Here is a 20,934-nt window from a genome sequence, read left to right as displayed (position 1 = left end):
ACGATCAGCCAGAATGATGCTGGGGCAGAGTACGAATGTCCAGACTGCCCATTACAGCATGTTCTGGTTAAAGATCTGTCAACCTGTCACGAGTTGGAGGTAAAGGATTGTGGGACAACGCATCTGGCACTTTGCTATGTGTGCCGTTATTTTTGTGCCACTATTCTGAATGGACATAAAAAAAAATTTGCAGATATAAGTGTTGCACTTTGAGGAGAAATGTATTTTGAGCGAAGAAAAGCTAAATTTGAGTAAACAAAATTCATTGCTGCGTGCAAAAAATGTATTTCAGTGTTTGCTATTATCCATTTACACACATAATAGCAGCCCATCTCGCTCAGTTTATGATTTGCTCTCACTCAGATCTCTGTGGACCTGCTCGCAATGTGTTGCTTGTGGTCTCAGCATTTCTGTCCCTGCGCGTTACAGAGATGGAGCAGTACTCTCTCTCTGAGTCTTTGAGTCTGTTTAATGTTTGAGTCTGGCTTCAGTTCAGTCTAATTTAGAAGCTATAGAAGTCCTTTATAGCAGTCATAGCTTTATAAGCTGTTGTCTTGTGTTTGCACATGCTCAGTGTGACAGGATGTTGGCTGGCTGTGAAAGCTGAATGCTCTCTGATTAGAAGTGATGTCACACATTAGGATAACTGTGCCCTGGTACTCTGCGTCAGAGTACCAGGGCCTCGCTTTGACTAGATGACTCTCAGTACACGGCATGATGTGTGCGGGGTAATCAGGTAGCAGAGGAGCAGGACTGAGGTAAACATCTGAGGGATCAAACTGAGACTGAGCTCCAGATGTTTCCACATGTTTTTGCTCTGCCATGTGTTTAATGGTTATTTCAGCAACTTCAGTGCTTTGGTAGTGAAAGCAGGAAATGACAAATGTAGCACAGCAGCAGCGTTTAACACGTCTGAGCTGGAAACAGAAACTCTGATATTAACATCATTCATTGGACAGTTTCAAGCTTCTTTTGCTCTCCTACAGTCTGGATGGATTTTCTAACTTCTCACTCATTAAGAACTCATATAATTTCAAATCCATGCTGTTCCCCACCTGCCCTGTAGGTGGCCTCATTGTGTTCACACTGGCAGCTAAAACAGTTGTGAATTTTAATCACCATGGAAAGGTGTGGCCTCTCACGCGCTTCATGTGGAGTCCCCAATGTTGGACTGATTTGATTTGTCTTCATTAAAAGATTTTTCGTCTTTGCATAAATTGCTGATTAAATTAATCATTGTGGTTTAAAAAAGTCTGATTATGAATAATAGTTTGGTTTGTTTGGTGTATTCAACATCAGCTTGTAAGGAAGTAAAATTGACTTCTATTCATCACCTTCTTCACTCACTTTCCTGTTTTTATGTGTGCAGAAAAATAATCGGAGGTCAAAAAGTCAAATTAGTGAATAGTTATAGTCTGACTGCAGATTAGAATTGAATAATGAAAGATCAAGAGTGAACAGCTTGAGGCTATTTAAACCTGCAAGACGTTGCTGAAGAATCAGACCTATGATGTATTGAATTTAGTTTATAAGAGTAAAATAACATAACACTGGAATGTTCCATGTACTTTTGGACAGACAAACAGGTCTGTAGTAGACATGGACATTGAACAGGAGAGTCAAAAGTTTTAAGGCAGCAGTCACATCTGAACACAGATACAAGGAAATTAAATGCAAACTTAATGCAAATACAACAGGAAATAAGAGAGAAGAATTCCAGTGTTTAGTTCAATTAATTTGATTGCTGGCCCCTCCTACTCCCTGTTCTGCTTCAGGTGGAGTCCCGCCTCCTTCCAGTAAGCAGCTTACCTGTGTGTCTATTTTTAGTGTCCAGGTGTGGAGTGGAGCTTGTTGTTGGTGTCTCTGTGTGAAGAAACTGTAAGTTTGCTTTGTTTCCTCCTTTAACAGTTTGTCTTTAGGAACTTTACTATTTGTTTTTGCTCTGTAATGTCTGGACAAGATGTTCAGTTCTTATTGAGATTATTGATTGACTGGAATCAAGTAGTTTGATGAACAGCTTATGTTGAATTTGTTCACAGATTAAACTCTGTGTGTGTGTGTGTGTGTGTGTGTGTGTGTGTGTGTGTGTGTTTTAATTTCTGGAAAGAAACTCGTCTTCTCTCCATTAAAGTCACAGCACTTTGGACTCTGATACCAGCAGTTTAGCTGCAGGGCAGGTGTGATATGACAATGCTGCACAGCCTCATTGCTCAGGTGTGAGTCAGACAGTGTGAAAGAGAAAATGATGTGTTTGTTCATCAGCGTTTCATCAAGATCTACTGCCAACTGCAATTAATTACTGGTTTAGAAAACATTTACTAGTTATTCTCGTTTTTTAGTGGAAACTTCCATGGAAGTTTGTTTCCTTGCCTGAGAACATCAAGCATAATGAAAAAATACCTCTGATTCTCATGAAATAAGACAAAGTAGACAGCTAATGCTTACTTTAACCTCAGGATTAACGTTTAGTGACTTGACTGTGTGTAGAGATCTCTATAATATTTTATACCTTTAAGACAGTTCATATGTTTGTTTGTTTTTTGTGCTTTTGGATTCATTAGGTTCTGTATGTGAAGACCTTTGTGATCTCTGAATTATGGTTACCAAACAGTTTGGTTACAAAGTTTACTTCAGTAACATGAATAAACGAGAAAGAGTAAAGAAAGAGCATGGTCCGCATTTAATGAATAAGCACTTTGTGAATTATGCATCTGCTCATAGGACAGAGAGCTGTGGGCATTATGCCTCTGTTCCCCATGTTGCCTCACTAAAAACAAACTATAGATCTAAGTTCAACACTGAACATGTCTTGAGAGTAGCTGTATCAAGCCTGCAACCACATTTTGAAAAGCTCTGCAGTGAAAAAGAGGCTCACTAACAATAAAAAGTATTGAACTTTTTATTGAATCATACTTTTTTTTTTTTTATCTCTGTTGGTATGTTTCTGGATTTCTTTTTGTTAAGAATAAGACTTAAATTTATTTTTGTATTTATAGGAAAGTTCACATTCTTTTTAACTTGTTGCTTTTTTGAAGACGTGATGCAGACTAATGAAACAGTGACAAAAGTCACGAAGAATTGTTTGAAATGAAAGTTGTTCATCTAAACAAAGATTACTGAAAAATATATTGTGAATGTGTTTGTTATCTAAATAAAGTTGCAGCTAGGCTTTTCTGTCATTGTTTTATTTAGATGGGATTTAGATGTCTGTAATTCTGGTGAGCTGATGTGGATGTAAATTCAGCTGCATGGATGAGTGTGAGGACAGGGAGGAGGAAGTCCCTCCCTCTAAAAGAGCCAGAAAGAGCCAGAGCAAAGCTCGGAGGTGAGATGACCATCTCTAACTGTCCATGACTCTTTTTCATGTCACAGCTCAGCACTCACATCACTGCTCCATCATTATTCACAGGAACGAACCTGGACTTGCACCCAGCTCTGTGTCCCTAAAGAGTGTCCAGTCTAAACATGAAGGTATTAAATTTAAAGACCAGCAGGCATCTGCTGCAGAGAGGTGAGCTGTTAGCAACATGAACTCTTTGGGAGCTGTTTTAACTGATTGATGTTGTTGGATATAAACTGCAGTGCAAACACATCATTCCCTCAATCCCATTTAAACTGTCTCTTGAAAAGAAACCTTTGGCTTCTACACAACTGAAAATCCACTTTAGCAAACAGGAAGTGATGCTCGTGCATGTTTTCTTCCATTAGAAATGGTGTGGGGTTCTAGGAAGTTAGTGGGGTTCAGTCTGTAGTAAAGTAAAAATAACATTGTTCCATAAATAACACTCATAACTTATAAAACCTAGTCCGGGTTAGTAAGTTGTTTGTTTGTTTGTTTAAACAAATAACAGTAAAACAATTTCCCCCTCATTGATTTCCATCATTGAGGTACCTTAGTGTCATTCCTTGAAGCTTGTGTTAGCTGGAGAGAAAATGGTGATTCAATAATTTAAAAACAATTTTCTGGTCTGAAATGTTTTTTGTTTTTTTTTTACCCTTTATAAAAAAAAGCGTTGCACAAAGCTACGATATCTTACTATTTGGCTCTCATCAAAAAAATGAGAACAACTCCACATCTCTGTCTGAAAAAGTTAGTATAGCCTTGTATCCCTTCAGATGTCTGTGCAGCTTGCCAGTCATTGAATGGGGAACATGAGGTATTGTTTCCGTGGAGGTGATGCTGGATGTTCTTGATCTGGAGGCAGGGTGTTCAAATGAGCTTTGTCCTGTTCACATGACTCTCCTATGATGCAGGTCTGCGGATTGTTTTTTTTTTTTTTTCCTTGTTTCTACCTTGTAAATTTCACAGAATAAGTCAGAGCAAAAATTATGAGGCTCCCATTCTCCTAAGTGGGTACAGCACAGTCCAGGAACAGCAACATACCTTGGTATGATGAAAGTGAATGTGTTCAGTGAAAAGCCTTTATTTCTTTGCTTTTGACCCAGGCGTCATACATATATCTGTACCGATGACTAGAGCTTAATTTTCCATTTTCTCCATGTAAAGCAGGGGTGGGCAACTCCAGTCCTCAAGTGTCCTGCACATTTTAGATGTGTCTTTGATCCAACACAAATGCCTTTACTGGCTAAATTACCTCCTCAACATGTCTTGTAGTTCTCCAGAGGCCTGGTAATGAACTTATCATTTGATTCAGGTGTGTTGACCCAGGGTGATATCAAAAACCTGCAGGACACCGGCACTTGAGGCCTGGAGTTCCCCAACCCTGAAATAGAGGATAGCTGCATTGGCTGACGTTGGGGAGCATATGGGTCATTCATGTTTTTGTTGGTAGACAAACTTGTTGTTACAGGGTGCAGTTCTGATCATTTAAAAAAAAATCCTGCAAGCAGAGGAGAATTTTGAAGACAAAAAATAGCATTTGAAATATCAGACTGTTTTTTATCTTATTTTTATAAGAATACAACAACATTGATGTCATCAAATAAATAGTTTTATTACAAATACTGCAATGTTTGGATCATGTGGCTTAAAATAGGTGTGACACTCCTGTCTTAAATTTATTAAAACATGATATGAGACACTTTCTGTTTCTCGACTGTTCCTTCAGATGGAAATATTTTATCATGGTTTTGTAGATTAATACCAGAGGAACCAGTACAGGAGAAGCAGCTGGAGCCTCCAGCATTGACTGCTTCATCAGCAGGTAAGAGACCAGTAGTTTAACATGTCAAAGTTATCTGCAGTCTAAAACAACCAGATTGTTTTCATGAAGAACCTGGTGGAAGTTTGACCATCTTAGGATTTCTATCAATCAGACTTTTAATGAAACTCTGACAAGCTCCAAACAGGGTGTTGTGTGATTTTTACTAAGTTTAGACTAAATTTAGAGTAAAAAAGTTTTATTCATTTAAAATAAATGTCAATCAAATACATATATCATAATGATTTTTGAAGTGACACAAATTGCCAGTGAAGAAGAAAATATCTGCAGACATTTGTGAGTACAGAAAAAAGTACTTGAACATGGGAACATATTACTCAGATGAATAATGTCCCTGCAAGTTAAAACCAATGCCCTGAGTTTGAGCTGACTGCCGTACAGACTATCATTTTATAAAATCATAAACATATTCTGGCGGCACGGTGGTTACCACTGCTACCTCACAGTTAGAAGGTTGTTGACAGTCATTGTCTCATTTACAAGAGAGAACTGTTGTAGCTAAACACACTGACACATCTCTACATTTTTTTTTGTTGATGTCTAGACATTTTTTATGATAAGTGTATTTTCCTTGTTGCAATATGTTTTCATTCGTCTTTGTTACATTTCCTTAAAAGATCAAAGTGTTCATAAGTTGCATGTTTCTGTGTCTTTCTTCTTCCTGTAGAGGAGAAGCTTGCCAGGATGCAGACACAGTTTGTTTTAAGAGTGCCATCAGAAATCCTTAAACAGCTCGTTGAGGCTCTTGTGACAGATTGTGTTTTGAATGACTTGGAGAAAGAATCAATACTGATGGAGGATGTTGGAGAAAATGAAAAGAGGATCAGAGTCAGAGAAGAGAGGGCTCGCTGCTTCATTGATGAAGTGAAGAATAAAGGAAACAACGCCTGTGAGAAAATGATCAGACATCTTCAGACCAAAGATCCAGCTCTCTCCTCTCTGCTGCATTTATACTCGGATACATCTGCTCATCAAGGTGAGGTCAGACATCTGTGTCACAATGGTTTCTTTGCAGTTTCCATCAGATGTGAGTGTAAAACCTCATAGTTCAATGTAAGAGAGAGGAGAACTTCTTTCTGCAACATACATTTGCCTAATATTTGTATAGTGAATTATATGTGAATTATGGAATTACCCTCATTAGAATGACTTCATGTGTTTCTTTTAAATGGTGAAAGGTAACAAAATTTGAAAAAGATGCCCTGTGACAATATGAAAAGAACAAATCAGTTTAGTTTTCCATATATAAATTCATAAAAATGTATTCTAAATCATTTTTTATATCGTAATTCAGAAAGATATTGTTGCAAGTTTTGGTAGTATTTGTAGTAGTAGTAATAAAGAGTTTTGGTAGTAATTTATTCTATTCATCCTAAATGTGTTTCACCTCCATCACAATGAAATGTTTCCTGACATCAGGTGAATGTTTGCTTTAGTTAAAATTAATAGTTCCTTAAATGTTGATTTCACATACATCCGGATATTTCACTAACCTTTTTTTTTGTTTTTTGTTTTTGTTTAGCAGCCAATCAATTCATGTATATCTTAGTTTACAAGTTTTTTTGTTCTGGCGGCAACTGACTAGTCAGGTCAGGAGAAGCAAACTGTTACTAAGCACCATTTTCAGCTTTTCACCGCTGATCTTCTCTGGCAGGGATAACTGCTTACTCTGAATTAGACAGAAAAACACAGAGTTCATACCACTACTTGAAATTATGAATCAGCAATCATAATACATGAAGCTGCTTTTAAGAGATCTGATGCAAGAAGATTAGAATGAATGACAATAGCAATTGAAAAGTGATCCAAATGTGATTAAATATTTGTTTAAAACAACAGACAAAAATGACCATATATGCAAAACTGAATATACTGCATGAAAAATACTGTATTTTTAATTCCTTTAGAAGACATTTACAGAGCCTATTTTTCCCCATCTGTGGTTCCTTTGCATCAACTGGAGGAAGAACATTAGTTAGGGCTACACACAATTCAATTCACTTGTAAGGTCGACCCTACAATAATACATGCAAAGAAAAACCCAACAATCACATGACCCTATAGGAGCAAGCAACTTGTACATGGAAGAAGTGGAACACCACCAAGTCAATGGTTGAGGTATGTGGATGGACTGTGTTCCTGTTCCTCCATTTCTGAACTGCTGCACGGAGCTGCTGCTGCTGCAAGGTGGTTGGTACCTTTTGTGGTAGTAAGCCCAAACCAGATGGTGGACACCAGAGGGGCAAGGAACCATCGGGCTGAAGCAGGAATTCTATCGAGCTTACTTAGCTCGGGAGACTTCGGAGGCAGCTAATAATACTGACAGGCCGAATGGATGCTCGGGCAGTGGCTAAATTAAAAACATGGTTGTGGGAAAAATTCGGAGAGGACATGGAAAAATACTTTTGGACTCACTCTGAGACATTCTGGCAAAGTGTCAGTATCATTACAAGAATGTATTTAGTTTACTTTTCTACATTATTGTAATATGTGTAAAAATCTCACAATATCTAAGGAGAAAGAAATGAGAAATAAAGTTTGCATTTCAGAATAATCTGTACAAACATCTATATACCACTGTTCTTTTTTTCTCCCGTTTTTTTGTTTTTACAGATGTCATTCAGAGTTGTCAACCTAAAGTTAAGTCTGCACTGAAGAAGAAGTTCCAGTGTGTGTTTGAGGGGATTGCCAAAGCAGGAATCCCAACCCTTCTGAATCAGATCTACACAGAGCTCTACATCACAGAGGGAGGGACTGCAGAGGTCAATTATGAACATGAGGTCATACAGATTGAAGCAGAATCTAGGAAACTAGACAGACCAGAAACAACAATCGGAGAGGAAAACCTCTTTAAAGCCTCACATGGAAGAAATGAACCAATCAGAACAGTGCTGACAAAGGGGGTGGCTGGCATTGGGAAAACAGTCTTAACACAGAAATACACCCTGGACTGGGCTGAAGACAAAGCCAACCAGGACATCCAGTTCATATTTCCATTCACTTTCAGAGAGCTGAATATGCTAAAACAGAAAAAGTTCAGCTTGGTGGAACTTGTTCATCACTTCTTTACTGAAACCAAAGAAGCAGGAATCTGCAGCTTTGAAGACTTCCAGGTTGTGTTCATCTTTGATGGTCTCGATGAGTGTCGCCCTCCCCTGGACTTCCACAACACTGAGAGTGTGACTGATGTTACAGTGCCCACTGCAGTTAATGTACTTCTCACAAACCTGATCAGGGGGAAACTGCTTCCCTATGCTCATATCTGGATAACCACACGACCTGCAGCAGCTGATCAGATCCCCCCGGAGTATGTTCACAGAGTGACAGAGGTCAGAGGGTTCACTGATCCACAGAAGGAGGAGTACTTCAGGAAGAGATTCAGAGATGAGGAGCAGGCCAGCAGGATCATCTCCCACATCAAGACATCACGAAGCCTCCACATCATGTGCCACATCCCAGTCTTCTGCTGGATCACTGCTACAGTTCTGGAGGATGTGCTGAAAGCAAGAGAGGGAGGACAGCTGCCCAAGACCCTGACTGAGATGTACATCCACTTCTTGGTGGTCCAGGCCAAAGTGAAGAAGATCAAGTATGATGGAGGAGCTGAGACAGATCCACACTGGAGTCCAGACAGTAGGAAGATGATGGAGTCTCTGGGAAAACTGGCTTTTGATCAGCTGCAGAAAGGAAACCTGATCTTCTATGAATCAGACCTGACAGAGTGTGGCATCGATATCAGAGCAGCCTCAGTGTACTCAGGAGTGTTCACACAGATCTTTAAAGAGGAGAGAGGACTGTACCAGGACAAGGTGTTCTGCTTCATCCATCTGAGTGTTCAGGAGTTTCTGGCTGCTCTTCATGTCCATCTGACCTTCATCAACTCTGGAGTCAATTTGCTGGAAGAACAAAAAACAACCTCCCAGAAGCCTGAGACCAAAGAATTTGCAGAGACAGATTTCTACCAGAGTGCTGTGAACAAGGCCTTACAAAGTCCAAATGGACACCTGGACTTCTTCCTCCGCTTCCTCCTGGGTCTTTCACTACAGACCAGTCAGATTCTCCTGCAAGGCCTGCTGACACAGACAGAAAGTAGCTCACAGACTAATCAGGAAACAGTGCAGTACATCAAGGAGAAGCTCAGTGAGAATCTGTCTGCAGAGAAAAGCATCAATCTGTTCCACTGTCTGAATGAACTGAATGATTGTTCTCTAATGGAGGAGATCCAACAGTCCCTGAGATCAGGAAGTCTCTCCACAGATAAACTTTCTCCTGCTCAGTGGTCAGCCCTGGTTTTCATCTTACTGTCATCAGAAAAAGATCTGGATGTGTTTGACCTTAAGAAATACTCTGCTTCAGAGAAGGCTCTTCTGAGGCTGTTGCCAGTGGTGAAAGCCTCCAACAAAGTTCTGTAAGCAAATATGTGATCGTGCCATTAGTTTAAAAAAAATAACAGTTATTGGAATATTTGAGGAATTATTCTATCAAATGATTCATTTCTCTCTTTAGAGAATATTCCTGGAAATTTTGTAGCAAAGCTTGAACTCAAAATGTTACAGCTCCACTTTTACAGTCGGTACCAAAACATAGCTTTTGGTACTGTCCGTAGTGTATTTCTGAAAACTTAGTGTATACTGTAAACAAAGAATGCTTACAAAAATGAAAGTGTTGATCATTTATTTCTATCAGCCAACAAAATGCAGTGGATGAACAAAAGACAAATCTAAATCAAAACAATATTTGGTGTGACTACTCTTTGCCTTCAAAACAGCATCAATTCTTCTAGTTACAGTTGGACACAGTTTTGAAGGAACTCAGCTGGTAGGTTGTTCCAAACATCTTGGAGATCTAACCAAAAATCTTCTATGGATGTAGGCTTCCTCATCTCACGATGATGTTGAGATCAGGGCTCCATGGGGGCTATGCTATCACTTAAAATACTTCCTGTTCTTTTTTACCCTGAAGTTAGTTCTAATTGAATTTGGTTGTATGTTTGGAGTCATTGCCCTGCTGCAGAATACATTTGGGCCAATAAACAATAGTTTATATTTCTGGAAGCAGTCTTTGCGTACAGTATTTTTTCACACCTGTCTAAAACTTTTGCACAAGACTGTTTCTTGCATTTTTATATTGCAAGCTATAGTCTTTTCGTCTTAAATCGCTGATGCATTTGCATCAATGTGATTAGATTATTGTAATATCCTTTGTACTGGCTTAGACAGATTAGCTCTGTCTCTCTCAGCGAGTTCACATTAACCCTGTTTTGTTTTCTTTACATTGACTTGAGGCTAATGTAAGCATTCATTTTAAAATTCTCACTAACACATGTAGAATTAAATTGATGAGATCCATCCATCCATCCATCCATCCAGACTACTTATTTAAACTTTTTGTTAGACACACTGGTGCAGGCTTTTCAGGGGCAACTTGTGTAACTCACTGTTCTCATCCCGATCCCCTCTGAGCAACCACAAGTTTAACTACAATGTGCAACCTATCAACAAAGGTTGCTGGCCGCTCAGCTTACCAGCTTGATTCTTTGTTAACAGGACATGTACATGCCCATGAAAATGATAGAAATGATTGATTCCAGTCATTCCAAGTCAAACACACACACAGACCGATACCTACTCTTTGATTCCCACTTCTCCAGACAGAAGAATATTGTCATCCCTAATGTTTATCAGAGAAACTCATGAGAGTCTTCTGCAAGCACCCAACTCAGTGTACTTCAAACCCCGCCAAACTCGAAAACTGGTTCATAATGAGCCACATGCCTTTCTTAACACCTTGGTGAATGTTTTAAGGCAACTGACAAATAGTGGGTTAACAGCCCTGTTAAGGGATAACTCCCACCGGGGACGAAATAGCTGGGACAGAAGTGTGTTTCAGAGCTAAAGATGCTCCACAGATGAGAGGTGAAATGTATTCAAGAGACTTTCTCCAAGCTCCTTAGACTATTATGACACCCATGACTCAGAATCTACACAGAAATAGTTGTGAATAAACACACACACACACACACACACACACACACACACACACACACACATATATATATCTATATCTATGTGTGTGTATATATGTGTGTATATATATATATATATATATATATACACACACACATACAATACAATACAACTTTATTTGTATAGCACATTTAAAAGACCAACGGTACACCAAAGTGCTTTACAATAAAAACAGGAAAACTAAGACAATAAATAAAAGACTATTAACGAAGTACCACATATGTCATCAGGTTAAGGGCACTAACATACAGACATATATACACATATACACACACACACACACACACACACACACACACATACACATATATATATATATATATATATATATATATATATATATATATATATATATGAGAGACAGAGAGAAAATATAATATATATATCTACATAGATTTTCTTTTCTTTTTCAGACTAAGTGGTTGTAGTCTCTCACAAAGAAGCTGCGAAGCTTTGTGCTCAGTTCTCAACTTACATTCCTCTAGTCTGAGAGAGCTGGACCTGAGTTACAACAATGTGCAGGATTCAGGAGTGAATAAGCTTTTTGTTGGAGTAGAGAGTCCGCATTCTAAACTGGAAACTCTCAGGTCAGATCAAAGGATATTCTATGTTTTGTTAAGTAGCAAAAGTCACTGTTAAAAATCTCTGCTTATTAAGTGAATGTGATCATTTTCTGTTGTTGTAGCCTGTATTTTTTGCATTCATATTTTTGTAAGTCATAGTCTGCTTTCATATTTCCAAAGTAATGCAAGGCAATAAGAATTCCAGTCTTCAAACATGAAGTATTGCTAAGTCCTCACTCTAACATGAATATACTGTAACATTTTTTTGTTTTCTTGTTGGCTTTTTTTCTCAGACTGAATGTCTGTAACCTCTCGGAGAGAAGCTGTAAGACTCTTTCCTCAGTTCTGAACTCACATTCCTCTAGTCTGAGAGAGCTTGACCTGAGTGACAACAATCTGCAGGATTCCGGCGTGAAGAAGCTTTCTGTTGGAATCAACACATCACATTGTATACTAGAAATTCTTAGGTCAGATCAAAGGAAATTCTCTGGGGTTTTTTTTGTTTTGTTTTGGGTTTTTTGGTCAAGTGACAGGAATAACCACTACAAATGCAGCTCATTAAGTGAACTTCATCTGCATATTGTTGTACAATTATGTTTGAGCATTTTACAGTCAGCTCCCAACTTTGAATCATTTAACATCAGGCAATGAGTATTCTGGCCTGTTATCAAACAAAATTAAACATTACCAAATGCACTAACCTTCTCGATTAGTTAACAGACTCAGGTGCAGAACAGGAATTCTTGTAGAGAAGGCAGTTTTTTTTTCTCACAAACAACACCAAGTGATCTCCAAAAGTTGATTCTGTTCATCTGGACATAACAGTATATTTGCATAATGACTGAAACCAGCCCACTGAATGAGCTGGAGGGGGGGGTCCCGGGCTCCCGGGCTCCAGGTTCCGTGAGGGAAAGGAAGGGGATCAAACGTGCTCCAAAAGGTCTCCAAATCACCCTCCTCACTCAATAGCTGGGTCACACAAATCCACACACTTGTTCACTTGTTCACTCAGGATTATTGACAGGCATGGAAGGGTCCGGGAAAGATCTGGACACAAAAACTTCAGTTAGAGACGAACTGATGGAAATAACTCACAGATTCAGATTTTCTGACTACCGAGTGACTGACACCAATAAAATACAGCGTCGAGAAGCACAGTGCTGCCGTCTTAAGTCGGGCTCGGGATTACGAGGATAGTCAGCAGGTGTGGAGATGCCAGGGGTGGGAGCCCGTAATGAGCACTGCCCCAGCAGGAGAGAGCAAAACAAAAAAAGAGCGAGAGAGAGAGAGCAAAACAACAAAAATACATGTTGCCTAATACGGGATTAGCTGGTGAGGCACAGGGACCAGGACAGTAACTCCTTGCTGCACCACGAATGTCTATTAATATAACTGGTTTTTTCCCCTTTGTTTTTGTTTTCAGACTGAGTGGCTGTAACCTCTCAGAAAGTAGCTGTGAAGCTCTTTCCTCGGTTCTCAACTCCCAATCATCTAGTCTGAGAGAGTTTCACCTAAACAACAATGACCTGCAGGATTCAGGCATGAAGAAACTGTCTGTTGGTTTGGAGAGTCCAAATTGTAAACTGGAAATTCTCAGGTCAGGATATGACTTGCCCATTGATAAAAACTTCAAATCTCACTTTTATGTATAAACAGCTAAATTGTATATCCTAGGAAATCATCTTTTAACAAACCTTGAACGTCCTACAAATACCACTTTTAGAAATATCATTGCTATTCTCATATGTCCTCAAACCATATATGTCGTGTGTCATGCCACAATACTACAAATACATGCACATGCAATACATGTACTCCCCTTATTGGAACTCCATGTGCAATGTTTTTTTTTTTGTTTTTTTTTTTATCAGTGTCTTTAGATTTAACCATTTCAAGAATGGTTAGTCAAAGATAAGTACCTATTGATATTACTGCAGCACATTCAGTAAAGTGTCTATGAGACCACACAACTACAAACAAACACCTGAAGTATTAAGGGCTGTGTGCTGGAGGGCATGGCTGGACATAATCAACTGACAAGATAGGGGACGTACAACTGAGCATTGTAAACATGGAACAAGTGACTGTCAAAGTAAAACAGGAAATATGTAAAGCACAGAAACAGAGACTAAGAACAGGCAACAGTGGAAGCCACAGATACATGACAAGGAACAAGGGAATAAACATAAAGATTATATGTGGATCATAGAACAGTGAATGGGAATGACAACGGAAACCTAAAGAGTAGATAAGAAAATGAAGACAAACTAAAAACATAAACAGAGGGACGAGAGCAGGCAGGAGAGCAAGGGACAAAGACACATGACTAGGGGAACAGGCAGATAAACATGAAGACAGGACTGACCTAATAGGGGAAAACACACAGAGGCAAGACCAGGACATTCAGAGGAGAGGGACACGACCAGGCTTGAACGGGACCTAATACCAGACAACCTAAACCCGAAATACAGATAATTAAACAAGGCAAACGAGGAGCAAGTCACACAGAAAGCAATGAATAACCGGCCTAAAAAAACATAAACACAAAATACTGAGGTATACCCTTACATGAAGCTTCTACCTATGGCTTCTACCTAACTTATAACCATATTCAGAGCAAAATCTCTCTCGTTTTTTTCTTTTCTTTTTTTTTTTTTTTTTCTTTTTTTTTTACATATGTTGATATAGAGTGAGTCACAAATACAGCAATACAAATTTTAATTGTGCAGAGAAGCATCTTGATAATTATTCAATTCAATTCGATTTTATTTATATATTTCCCTCATACAAGTGCTGCTCATGTGAGATCATATGACTGTTAGGGCTCTTTCTCTATTGTCTTACCTTCCAAAATTAATGTTTGGTGTGATCTTCTGCTAATTGCTGCTTTTTTTGTCTGCAGACTGTCAGGCTGTCTGATCACAGATGAAGGCTGTAGTTATCTGGCCTCTGCCCTGAGTGCCAACCCCTCCCACCTGAGAGTGCTGGACCTGAGTTACAATCATCCAGGCGACTCCGGAATGAAGGTGCTGTTGGCTGGACTGAAGGATCCACACTGGAGACTGGACACTCTCAGGTATGTAGAGAATGTCTGTTAGAGGAGGAAGAGCTGGAAACATTTCCTGTGTCCTCCCACCTCACTTCACGTTTGTTTCATGCAGAAATGGCATGAGTAGTTGCAGATGCAAGAACATTTTTCCTTTGCTTGAAATTGAAACACTAGTCTAGCTGAACAATAAAAATGTTTCCCCTACTTAGATTATAATTGAAAAAATACTTTTTTTCTGACACTTTATAGTAAATATTTAAAATAAATACAGATACAATTGCAAATACAGAATTGCAGCTCCCTGGCCCCCAGCAGTTGTCAACCCCTTCTGCTTTGATCGTGGCTGAAAAGTTGGGCGTTCGCCTTGTAATCGGAAGGTTGCCGGTTCGAGCCCCAGGTTGGACAGTCTCGGTCGTTGTGTCCTTGGGCAAGACACTTCACCTGTTGCTTACTGGTGGTGGTCAGAGGGCCCGGTGGCGCCAGTGTCCAGCAGCCTCGCCTTTGTCAGTGTGCCCCAGGGTGGCTGTGGCTACAATGTAGCTTGCCATCACCAGTGTGTAAATGTGTGGATGACTGGATGTGTAAAGCGCTTTGGGGTCCTTAGGGCCATTTACCATTTAAACATCCTCTTCATTGCGGATTGTCAAAAAAAGATGGCACTTTCTTAACAAAAACTTTGACATCAATAGTTACATATACAAGTACCTAAGTGCTTGCTCAAAGGTGGTCATTTGATTGGTGGGAAGCAAAATTCACACTTACAGTCAATCCCTGTTTCTTGTTCATCAAAGAACATGATCCTCACAGGGCTGTCTGCTTTAATATCGGTATTTTTTTGGTACCAGAACATGACAGGAAGTCTTCCACAATACTGTACCCTGCTCCTGGATCAGGCTAAGATTGAATAGGTCCTGCAGAATGGACTGATTCTTATATAGCGCTTTTCTACTCTCATGGAGTACTCAAAGCACTCTATACAACATGCCTCATTCACCCAATCTCACAAGCACTTTATCTACACTTAGTGCTTTCTAACAACATTCATACGCATTCATACTCTGATGGATGCATCGGAAAGCAAGTTGGGGTTAGTATCTTGCCCAAGGATACTTGACATGCAGACTGGAGGAGCCAGGGATCGAACCACCGACCTTCCGATCAGTAGGTGACCTGCTCTACCTCCTGAGCTACAGCCACCCGCAGAATCCCACAGAGGTGCTCTGCACTGGTCTTCAGGACTCTGGGGTTGACACCATCTGGACCGGTAGCCTGACTTCAGAGACATAAGTCAGCAATAACCATTTAGAATAGAATAGAATAGAATAGCTTTTTATTGTCACTGTTACAAGAACAGTGAAAGGCAGTTTGGCATCTCTCCATGTGAAGTTGAGGAGAGCGCCGGGCCGCTGCGACTGCTCGCGCTGCCATCTTTTAGTGCAAGCATCACTTTCTTGTTGGTCATTACTCAAATAAGTATTATTTGAGTTTTACACATATTGCACAGAACACGGTTATTAAAAATAGAGCAGTACATTACTTATTTACTCCTAGGAGAAATTAATTAATTTCACTCTTTATAACATTTCTTTCATGTTACTTTGTAAAATTATCTGAAACTCACCATCTCATAATCACCATTTAACAATATAAAAATGAGGCTACAGCCCGACCCTGTGTTGGTGTGTGGTATGATGGTATGAAAACCACAATTAGAAAATGAGACGTGATAAATGAAGTGGAGGTTGCTGACTGTAGGGTTTCCAGAGCTTAAAAACCTTGTAGTAACATTGCCTTAAATTCACCTGTATCTCCTAACTCCACACACAGTTTCAAACATGCACTGTGAAACATAGAGCTGAGCTGGTTGAATTGGTGCAATATAAATAAAGTTGATTTGAATTGGGTAACTCAAGAAAACTATCAACAGTAGTGATAAGTGACTCGGGTCATGGAAATTATCATTTTAATTGCCTTTGTCACCTGGGATAGGCTCCAGCAGCCCACATCTGGTCATGAAATGGATAAGTGATGGACAGAACTTTTGGAAATAAAAGGCCTAAAAGGGAGGGACACAATACATAGGATCATCTCTGAAGAAGGAAATAATAAGGAATCAGATTCATTTGATTCATAAGATCTATGTCCTGTTTTTTCTTTGAAATTCCAAAAGCTACAATTAAACAACACATTATTGCTCAGGACAGAACAGGTGCTTGCACAAGAATAGCAGTATTGTTAGCTAAGTGAGGAATGGGCATAGATATAGGATTTAAATTTTTACATTTTTTAAATAAATGATCTGCATAAAACAATTGAAGTATGTTGCAGATTTTTGTTGTCCATTATCTACTGTAGATACACAGTACAGGTAGCGTAACCACACTAAAACCAAGAGGAGAAAAAAAGTTGGTAGCAAAGGTAGGAGGCATCCTTTCCAGCTAAACAGAAGCAGAATATATGTAGGCCACAGTGTAAATCAGTCATATTCCATTCAATACAATGGTGTAGTGACAGATCCAGGATCAGTCCAAATCATCAGTAGTTTGATCCACGAATGGATTGAAGTAAACTTGTGAAAATGTTGCACTGCTCCTTTATCAGTGTGTAACAGTGTGTGTATGAGAGCCATGTAATGTCCATGTGTGCATGCTGACTGTGCTGCTCTGACCCCCCTCCTCCTTTCAGGGTGGAGCCTGCTGGAGTCCAATGGTTGAGACCAGGTCTGAGGAAGTGTAAGTGTGTTTTTAATGTGATTCATGAATACAAAGCAGCACACATTCAACCATCTTCAAACTATCACATCATCAAAGTGTCAATCAATGAACAGATGATGGATCAATAACTGGAGCTGGATTGTGTTTGTTCTCTCCATCAGATTCCTGTCAACTCACAATCGACACAAACACAGTTCACACAAACCTCAAACTGTCTGACAACAACAGGAAGGTGACAGATGTGAAGGAGGTTCAGTCATATTCTGATCATCCAGACAGATTTGATTATTTTTATCAGCTGCTGTGTAGAAATCGTCTGACTGGTCGCTGTTACTGGGAGGTTGAATGGAGAGGAAAAGTTTATATATCTGTGAGCTACAGAAGAATCAGAAGGAAAGGAGACTGTAATGACTGCTGGTTTGGAGGAAATGATCAGTCCTGGAGTCTGTACTGCTCTGATGATGGTCCTTGTCGTGTCTGGCACAGTAACAAAGTAACATCTATCTCGTTCTCCTCCTCCTCTGTCTCTAACAGAGTAGCAGTGTATGTGGACTGTCCTGCTGGCACTCTGTCCTTCTACAGAGTCTCCTCTGACACTCTGATCCACCTCCACACCTTCAACACCACATTCACTGAAACTCTTTATCCTGGGTTTAGAGTCTGGCCTCCTGGTTCCTCAGTGTCCCTGTGCTGAGTTAAATGCAAAGAGTGTCCTCCTGTTAGAGAAACACCCTGCCTGTTGAACAGATAGTTAAGTCTGTACATGTCTGTCTCTTTCACTCAGAAACATGTTTTCAAATTCATGGATTCAATCAGTTGATGTTTTAAACTGTTCTAAATGATGCCATGTAAACTTCTTCCTTTTCAGTCGTTTAAAGATGGAAGCTCTCATTATTCCAGGATCCACATGTTTCTTTTCTGTCTTTTTCCACTCAAAGCTTCACAGTGAATATCAGTATGTTGTGTTTGTCTGAAGCTTAGTTCACAACCAGCTCCTCTGTATTTTCAACAAGTCTGAGCTCATTAAACCCAAATCCATTGAATCCAAATGTTTGTTTCTCTTTCTTAATGTTAATATTGAGCTCTTTTGATTTCAGAGGTCTTCATATTTATAAGTACAGAAGAGATATAGATCAGACTTTGTAAATTGTCCTTTTTAATTGATGTATCTTACCATACCATACCATAACATATCAGCTTTATTTATAAAGCACTTTAAAATAAAGCTAGGGTTCACAAAGTGCTGTACATATACAAATAGCATAATCAAAGTAAAATAAAATAAGATCAAATAAAATAAATAGCAAAATACATACAAAAATTAAAAAATAAATGGGATGTTAGTCTCAATGTTGTCGGCGCATTTTCAGGAGGACGCTGTGAATAAAGTTAGACAATTACACAGTTAATTCACGTTTATTAATATAATTACAAAATACCACAGTTTTTGTCTTTGTCGTATTATTTTATTTTGTTGCATTTTTCCGTGACACCTTAAAGGCCAGTCTGTCTCTGACATTAAACCGGTCTGACATTAAAATTGTTGGGAACACTGCTGTACAGCATGAGGTTTAGTAAAACCGCACTATTACATCTTCTCAAGGGCAGGAGGGGATAACACGACAACTCAAGAAACGTGGTACAGGTGTTATAAACAGAAAGTTTAATGGCAACAAAGCAAATGACCCAAATTTATTCAACAAAAGTGGGGGAGAAAGGGACAGTTAGGTTAGATTGTGCCAAAAAAAATCCCACCAAAAGGCAAAACCAAAACTTAGCAGAGCTCCTACCCTAGAAAAACAAAAAAACATGGGAAAACGCTAATCCTCAACTCAAAACCTTCAACGCACATATTAAACAAACATGTAAGACTGCTTTCTTCCATTTGTGCAACATCTCTAAAATTAGAAATATCCTGTCTCAGAGTGATGCTGAAAAACTAGTTCATGCATTTATTACTTCCAGGCTGGACTACTGTAATTCACTATTATCAGGAAGTCCTAAAAACTCGCTGAGAAGCCTTCAGCTAATCCAAAATGCTGCAGCAAGAGTACTGACAGGGACTAGAAAGAGAGAGCAGATTTCTCCTGTTTTGGCTTCCCTTCATTGGCTTCCTGTTAAATCCACAATTGAATTCAAAATCCTGCTCCTCACATACAAAGTCTTAAATAATCAGGCCCCATCTTATCTTAATGACCTTGTAGTACCATATCACCCTATTAGAGCACTTCGCTCTCACACTGCAGGCCTACTTCTTGTTCCTAGAGTATTTAAAAGTAGAATGAGAGGAAGAGCCTTCAGTTTTCAGGCCCCTCTTCTGTGGAACCAGCTTCCAGTTTGGATTCGGGAGACAGACACTATCTCTACCTGGCTGGACCAGGTGACCCTGAATCCTCCCTTAGTTATGCTGCAATAGACGTAGGCTGCCGGGGATTCCCATGATGCTTTGAGTTTTTCCTTTCCAGTCACCTTTCTCATTCACTATGTGTTAATAGACCTCTCTGCATCGAATCATATCTGTTATTAACCTCTGTCTCTCTTCCACAGCATGTCTTTATCCTGTTTTCCTTCTCTCACCCCAACCGGTCGCACCAGATGGCCCTGCCCCTCCCTGAGCCTGGTTCTGACGGAGGTTTCTTCCTGTTAAAAGGGAGTTTTTCCTTCCCACTGTCGCCAAAGTGCTTGCTCATAGGGGGTCATATGATTGTTGGGTTTTTTTCTTTATCTATTATTGTGCGATCTACTGTACAATATAAAGCGCCTTGAGGCAACTTTTGTTGTGATTTGGCGCTATATAAATAAAATTGAATTGAATTGAATTGAACCTACTTACGTGGTGTTTCTAACAGAAAGGTAGTGATGGCTCGCTTGAAGCTGACGCTCCGGTGCGTGTGTCAAAGAAATCAACACACTGCTTCAGAAGCACTGTGTCGAAGCTTGATTCCAGTGAGGAATAGAGGAGGTTCTGTTGTGTGGGAGTTTTCTGAGTTCATTTTCGTCAACCGGGTGGGTTTTCCAGCTTTGTGTTCTGGCTGTTTGCTTTTGTTTTGTGCGTGTTTATTTTATCTGAAAATGGGAAAAACGTCAAAAATCTGCTTTTCATAAAAAATATCATTAAATAACTTTAGAAAAACTTCCATTTGACTATTTACATTTAATTTTATAAAAATATACATTTCATTTTTTGAATAATCTTAAAACATTAGTCTGCCAAATGTGCAGCAATTTAATTTATTTATTCTCTTTAGCTGATAGTTTGTGGGGCCCAGGTTAACTGTATAACTGCATCTGATTTTCCTTAATGCAGGAGAAATTATCTCCATGAAAAGGAACATTTTCGGCCATCGCACAGTGGAACAAATTGTCTTCTTAAATAAAAATGAAAAAGGGTTACCTTAA

General features: G+C 39.3%; 1 protein-coding gene across 1 annotated transcript; it reads left to right on the top strand.

Annotated features, from left to right (window-relative positions):
- The first annotated feature begins 1,793 nt into the window (after positions 1 to 1,793).
- On the top strand, positions 1,794 to 18,411 carry LOC106096783 (NLR family CARD domain-containing protein 3). Its single transcript, XM_074527742.1, has 12 exons — positions 1,794 to 1,878; positions 3,193 to 3,325; positions 3,410 to 3,511; positions 5,098 to 5,165; positions 5,851 to 6,159; positions 7,797 to 9,591; positions 11,623 to 11,796; positions 12,066 to 12,239; positions 13,196 to 13,369; positions 14,675 to 14,848; positions 17,507 to 17,547; positions 18,404 to 18,411. The coding sequence occupies exons 2-12, from the start codon at positions 3,249 to 3,251 to the stop codon at positions 18,409 to 18,411; spliced, it is 3,096 nt and encodes a 1,031-aa protein (XP_074383843.1). The 5' UTR covers positions 1,794 to 1,878; positions 3,193 to 3,248.
- Positions 18,412 to 20,934: the final 2,523 nt, after the last annotated feature.

The sequence above is a fragment of the Oreochromis niloticus genome, linkage group LG3 (assembly GCF_001858045.2).
Source record: "Oreochromis niloticus isolate F11D_XX linkage group LG3, O_niloticus_UMD_NMBU, whole genome shotgun sequence".
Classification (NCBI taxonomy): domain Eukaryota; kingdom Metazoa; phylum Chordata; class Actinopteri; order Cichliformes; family Cichlidae; genus Oreochromis; species Oreochromis niloticus.
Note: the sequence above shows the minus strand (reverse complement) of the source record. Positions and strands in the feature narration are given on the sequence as shown.

What these genes read in the sequence shown, in the direction of transcription:
- LOC106096783 (XM_074527742.1), top strand. Translation starts at nt 3,249, where the DNA reads ATGGATGAGTGTGAGGACAGGGAGGAGGAAGTCCCTCCCTCTAAAAGA. An exon ending in AGCCAGAGCAAAGCTCGGAG is followed by an intron (nt 3,326 to 3,409) that starts GTGAGATGACCA and finishes CATTATTCACAG; the next exon opens with GAACGAACCTGGACTTGCAC. An exon ending in TGTATACTAGAAATTCTTAG is followed by an intron (nt 12,240 to 13,195) that starts GTCAGATCAAAG and finishes TTTTGTTTTCAG; the next exon opens with ACTGAGTGGCTGTAACCTCT.